Source organism: Lathyrus oleraceus, chromosome 6 (genome assembly GCF_024323335.1).
Source record: "Lathyrus oleraceus cultivar Zhongwan6 chromosome 6, CAAS_Psat_ZW6_1.0, whole genome shotgun sequence".
NCBI lineage: Eukaryota > Viridiplantae > Streptophyta > Magnoliopsida > Fabales > Fabaceae > Lathyrus > Lathyrus oleraceus.
The window spans coordinates 388,161,506-388,167,812 of NC_066584.1; the positions used below are offsets into that span (position 1 = coordinate 388,161,506).

The following is a 6,307-nucleotide window of genomic DNA, read 5'->3' on the forward strand; positions in this document are numbered from 1 at the left end:
CTCTCCATTCACCATTAAACTCTCTCAATTCACAAAATTGGCTCATTCTTCTTATTCTCTCCAATTTTCAATTATTTAATTAATTAAATTCTCACCACTAATTAAATTAGCACAAAATACCACCAATGTCGACACCGGCCAAACATGTCATAATTTAAATAAAATGATTATTTAAATAAATCACTCAATTAACTCAAATAAATAATTAAATAAAGATTGATTAAAATGTGGTGTTACAACTCTCACCCACTTAAAGGAATTTTAGCCCTAAAAAATTATCTGAAAGAAAAAGCTCTGGATAAGACTCTCTCATCTGACTATCGAGCTCCCACGTCACACTGCCACCAACAGGGCCTCCCCAAAAAACTTTCACTTAAGCGATCTCATTTCCTTGCAAGTGATTCACTTCACGATCCTCGATTCTCAATGACAAAGTCTCAACTGTCAAGTTCTCTCTAACTTGAACATTATCCAACTGGATCACATGAGACGGGTCAGGAATATACTTCCTCAACTGAGACGCATGAAACATAACATGAATATTTGAAAGATATGGAGGTAACGCCACTCATTAGGCCATATCTCCTACCCTTTGAAGAATCTAAAATGAACTAATGAAGCGCACTGTAAGTTTCTTAGACTTCAACGCACAACCAACACTTGTTACCAGAGTAACCCTTGGGAACATATGGTATCCGTCTTGGAACTCAAGTGTTTTCCTCCTCTTGTCATGATAGCTCTTTTGACGACTCTGCGAAGCTTTTATCTTCTCTAAGATCATTTTGATCTTCTCAGTAGTATGTTGAATTATCTCAGGTCCAAACACAACACTCTCACTAGAATCATACCAACATAAAGGTGTCCTACGCCTTCTACCATGCAACGTCTCGAGCGGTGAATGGAAATTATTGTTATAGGTGAACTCGACTAATGGTAAGTAACTATCACAGTTACCTCCCTGCTCCAAAACACGCGCTCTCAACAAATCCTCCAAAGACTGAATAATCCTCTCTGTCTAACCATCTGTTTGTGGATGATAAGCAGAGCTCAACTTCAACTTAATAGTCATTGCTTCTTCCAAGCTTTGCAAAAACCTCGATGTGAACCTCGGATTTCTATCTGACATAATACCTGACGAAATACCATGCAAGCTAACAATTTTTTCAATATACAACTCTATCAACTTCTAGAAAGGATAACTGATCTTAATTGGTATGAAATGAGCCGATTTAGTCAGTCTGCAAACAATAACCTAGATGGAATCACATCTCTCGTCGCCTTCAACAAACTTGTCACAAAATCCATGAAACTTTTGTTAGAGATCCACTCAGGAATACTCAACGGTTGCATCAGACCTGATGGCTTCTGATGTTCAATCTTCAACTTCTGAAAATTCAAACACGCATACACGAACTCGGATGCTTGCTTCTTCATTCCTGGCCAGCAAAACATTTTCTTCAAGTCTTGATACATTTTAGTAGCACCAGGATGAATACTCATCCCACTCTTGTGACCTTCCTTAAAAATACTCTTCTTAAGTTCTAGTACATTTGACAACAAACCATGTCTCTGAACCTCATCACACCATTCTCATCGATCCTGAAATCACCTCCTTTACCTTGATTGATTAACACTAGTTGGTCAACCAATCCCAAATCAACCTTTTGACCTTCTCTTATCTCTTTAAGGATACCACTAGTCCTTCAACATATCCAACTTCACTCTGTTAGAAATTTCTTCGGATACCAAACTCATATCTCTGAATTGCATAATCAATAAAAATAATATTGATAGTTAATGAATCACTTTATAATTAACCGACTCTGTCAAAACGTTTTTGGTACTACTGACTTCGATGATGTCATATCCTAAGCAAAACCTTTTTTTAAGCATGTCTGTCATGTCAAACAACATATAGTAACAATTTTTGTAGATCGATAAAACTAAAACAGCCTCATTCGATTGTTTGCACATTTCTAAGAACTTATCAGAGTTTAGACTTAGGTTTTAAAATTTTAGTTGAAGTTGAAAATTATTTAAACACCTCTAGTCATAGCCACAGGAAGTTAGAAATTTATTATTGCAATGATTACATCTGTAAGATTTAAGAGAATATGATTGTGTATTGTTTACACAGTAGCAGAGTTTATTCACAGGATTCTTGTTAGTAGCACCAACATATGTGACCCTTTTCACAATTCCCATTTAAGCATACATAACGACTAAGCAAAGAATATGGAAATTTAGACTGTTTGCTAGGTTTTACTTTCTTGAAACACCTATTCTCAACCAACATTGTGTTAAAATTTCAACTGATTTCTCTAATGTCCAAAGGCATAACAATAAGGATCCAAACCCTCAAACTTCTCTCATCTTTTCAGTACTGTAACACAAGGCCAGCTGTCATGCCATGGGAGGCTACAATATCGCTAATCTGTCCATTGCAGCATGCATAATTTCACACAACCAGTAGGAAACCTGGCAAATATGTTCGCTTCCTGGATCATATGTAGTAATAACTACCGAAAACTTCTGAGAATACTTTGGCAGCGTAACATACCTGCTTGCATTGTTGTCTTGCCCTGACACCGAGAGGTTGACATGATTACCAAAGTAACACTATAGAAACATAAATATCAAATGGAACAGAATTCATTTCGATAGAGCTGGTAAGTAATAAGAAAATAGCTTACAGACTTTGTTTTTCTTATCAAGCAGATGGTCTGGTGCGACCCTTGTCGTATCTTGGCGGGGTAGGCTTGGCAACATCTACCACTATCATCCAGCCATTAATAATCTGCACTCAGAATAAAACCGTTAAAGACTACCAAACTTCTTTCTATTATGATTTGTAAACCCGTGTTATTCTGTTTTCTCCATGAGAATGCCGCAGCAGAGCCAACGCCAAAACAAAGCTGCATTTTTCATGCAATAAAGAAAGATGGTTCTACCTTGCCATTCATCTCTTTGAGTGCTGCACTTGCAGCCTCTTCTGTGGTATATTCAATAAATGCATAACCCTTGGATCTTTTTGAAATTTTATCTATGATAACTTTAACTGTCGAACATAACCATTCATTTATTAGAAAAAGCAGGGACGAAATTTAAGTTCTTCCTTCAGATAGTAAATATTGCTAGCGGGAAAAGAAAACAATATATAATATTGAAATCACCTTCAACAAGCTCACCAAAGCCTTCAAATGCAGCACGTAAGGTTTTCTCAGATGTATAAAATGATAGCCCTGTTCAAGAGACAAGTAACTCTCAAATAGTACTGTATCATCCCGTTCAATAAAAAAATGATCGCCCAAATAATAATTTATGTTTCTATTGGCAAAGTGATTCAAACACAATTTTAGTGAAGTAGCCACATGAACATCTAAATGAACATGAGATTAAAGTTTAAACATGGTCTATAGTACCTTAGAATGAATTTTGCGAGCATAGCTTACCTGTCACAAAAAGTTTCTTTGTTTTCACTGAAGTTTCTTGAGTTCCTTCCAAAGAATTAGGCACATTGAGTCTATTTTCCAAGTTTCTACCTGAACATATGTAGTTGGTAGGAAATCAATGAAAAAAATGTCATATGCCTAACATAAGAAAGCAGAAAATCAAGAACAAAGAAAATTCAATATCGGTGAAAATCATATCCTCAATGAAAGACAATTAAAATTTGGAAGAAACCTGATGCAACTAATCTTTCAAATGTACTTTCATACATAATCAATAACGTTCAATCAGGTCTGTCGTGCATAAACGTGTGCTAGAATCATCGAAAAAACAGATGAAATTAGTAAGTTAGTATGTTGTTTCCAGTATATTTTAGATTCTAGGATCCAAACATGCAAAATTAGTGTTTGGATTCTATATTTTTAATTTAGAGTGGCTTAAACGTGCACGAAATTTAACAGATAGGCTTGTCTATTCTATGATACAAATGAGGTAAAGGCCCTGATCATTCCAATGTATTTACTGCAAAAAGACCATTCAATATCAATACAAACAAGCAAGCTATACCCCTAGGTAAGATCAGCCAAAACCAAAAAACCAACACAAATAGCTCATTACAACTATAAAAAGCTCACCAATGAAATACTTGGTCTGTTCCAACAAAAACTGTCGATTTAGCATACAAAAAATACTTTAAATTAGTGTCATTTTGCTTTTTCGATGTGCCATTAATTATTTCTTCCCCAATTCTACCCATAAATTAATGTATGCGCACACAACTTGCAAGTAATACTCAACTATGCCTTAATAGTTTTTCTTAATCTCTGAAAAAACCTAAGACCGCGGTTAGGGGTGGCAAACAGGCATGTCTGCTCGGCAAAAAATGGGGCAAGGCAGACATTATGTAGGGAGCCGGCCTAAAACCTTGACCCTCCACAAAAAAAATGAGGGTGGGCCTGCAGACACTACACCTTTAAAACCTAAAAATTGCATAAACTAGTGTTAATGCCCGCATCCGTAAATGAACGGGGCGAGACAGAGCGAGCATATTAGAGGGTGCGGGCCTAAAACCTTGACCCGTCCCACGAAAAAATGCGGGCAAAACAGGCATGCCCATCAGGCCATGCCCATTTTGCAACCTGTAACTGCGCTTATTTTGAACTGGAGGGAATATAAACTAATGCAAAATATCATCCAAGATACAAGAACACAAATCACACATGCCACATAACTTATACCGAGGTAAAATCATAGTATTATCAAGAACCTCTCCTAAAGGAAAAAAATGCAGGGAATTTACAAAACAGGCAAACCTTCATAATTCTTATTTTCAGAGTCAAAATTGTGGTCTGGCTGAACCGACAAAACACCAGGCACACCTGCATCACAACAAGCCTTTCAAATTTCGTTTAATTTGGTAATTTAAACTATGAAACAAAAGGATAAAAACCTACAAGACTAACCAGCTAACTCATGTGCACGGTCCTCATCAATTTCACAACAAAAGCCAAAGTTGGTTTTCCAAGAAACATGATATAAAGACATCTGTGCATATTTTTCACTGCATACACCATTTTGATCTAGGTTTAGTGAAAGCAAGAACCTAATGAAAAATAGCAGATAAAGTAGAGTTGAGTTTCCTTACTTTCCCGTAACCTTAGTCAAAATTTGAGCATAATGATCAACAATCTGAGCTTTGCTAACAACACCAACAGCGGGCTTATCCATTCTGACAATCCAATGCTTTGAATTTCCCGCAGGAAACAACTTATCAGTTTGTGAAATTGATGGTTGGGCATTCGTTGCTGCGATTCTGGTAAAAGAGGAATTACATGAAATGGAAGAAGAAGAAGAAGAAAAAGAAGAAGAAGAAAGATTGTTTATTGGAAAATGGTGATTTGGTTGTTTGAGAGATAGAAAGGTTTGAGATTTGGTGAATGTGAGGGGGAGAGAAAGAACTTCCATGTTTGTATATGACATTACTATGATTTTCGTTTCAGTGTATGTGATTCATTCTCTGAATGGCTATTCAAACACCGAACAGTTATGAAATGTATTTTCAATTGCAACTTTATGAAATGGGTTAGTTTCACAAAGATGAACAGAGTCCTATCCTGTTGGACAAATATCTCCCTCTTTTTCCAAGCTATTCAGCACTAATTTTTTAAAACAATTCTTGATAAAAGATTATTATCCTCCCATTTCTTTTCAAAACAATGCTTGGATAAAGAATTATTATCTTCCCATTAAGCTTGCTCAATTTTAATTTAAAAAATAAGATTCAATAAATATAAATTTATATCGAATTTTTGAAAAGAAAGGTATAAAATCATAGATTTCATGTACATAATATATTTTAAGAACAAATTATTATTATTTTTTTAAAATGAAAATGTATTGTTTTAATAATTAAAAAAAATGGGTCCTCCTGAATTTGAGGGTCAGTGTTGTAGTACAGGTGCAACTGGATTGGCTCTACACTCATCTGCACTACCTTCTTTGTCTTCAAGGTGAAAATTAAGAAAACATATACAAAAAAATCTCCAATTATTTCCAATTGCAAATCACATGCGAACATATTATTTATACCACGAAAAGGCTTGAGAGTTTGTATGTCATTTTCTCTATGCGCTTAATCGCAAGTCACATGCGGACATATTATTTGTACCACGAAAAGGCTTGAGAGTTTGTATGTCATTTTCTCTATGCGCTTTGAGATGGGATAAGGATCATATAACTTCTTAGAGATTTTTTTTTTGTTGTGTTAATGGATTGATGTTTGATGATACAAATGGGGTGGTGCAGGGTAGCAATTGTCTAGGGCGCGATCTTAAAATTTTGTCCCGCACTACAATAA

At 35.6% G+C, this 6,307-nt stretch overlaps 1 protein-coding gene across 4 annotated transcripts; it reads right to left on the minus strand.

Annotated features, from left to right (window-relative positions):
* Positions 1 to 2,053: 2,053 nt before the first annotated feature.
* On the minus strand, positions 2,054 to 5,629 carry LOC127093562 (organelle RRM domain-containing protein 1, chloroplastic). 4 transcript variants are annotated; one of them, XM_051032512.1, is made up of 9 exons: positions 5,096 to 5,629; positions 4,914 to 5,011; positions 4,764 to 4,829; positions 3,453 to 3,542; positions 3,174 to 3,242; positions 2,952 to 3,058; positions 2,694 to 2,797; positions 2,561 to 2,582; positions 2,054 to 2,478 (listed from the first exon to the last, which is right to left on the minus strand). In XM_051032512.1, the coding sequence occupies exons 1-7, from the start codon at positions 5,428 to 5,430 to the stop codon at positions 2,711 to 2,713; spliced, it is 852 nt and encodes a 283-aa protein (XP_050888469.1). In that variant the 5' UTR covers positions 5,431 to 5,629; the 3' UTR covers positions 2,054 to 2,478; positions 2,561 to 2,582; positions 2,694 to 2,710. The 4 variants fall into 4 exon arrangements, with proteins under 4 accessions (XP_050888469.1, XP_050888468.1, XP_050888467.1 ...); XM_051032511.1 differs by having other exon boundaries at positions 2,698 to 2,797; positions 5,096 to 5,628; XM_051032510.1 differs by having other exon boundaries at positions 2,054 to 2,582; positions 5,096 to 5,628.
* Positions 5,630 to 6,307: the final 678 nt, after the last annotated feature.

Coding starts and splice junctions, on each gene's coding strand:
- LOC127093562 (XM_051032512.1), bottom strand. CDS start 5,430: ATGTCATATACAAACATGGAAGTTCTTTCTCTCCCCCTCACATTCACC. Junction 5,012..5,095: donor TTGACTAAGGTTACGGGAAA/GTAAGGAAACTC, acceptor TGGTGTATGCAG/TGAAAAATATGCACAGATGT. Junction 3,243..3,452: donor AAAGAAACTTTTTGTGACAG/GTAAGCTATGCT, acceptor TCTCTTGAACAG/GGCTATCATTTTATACATCT.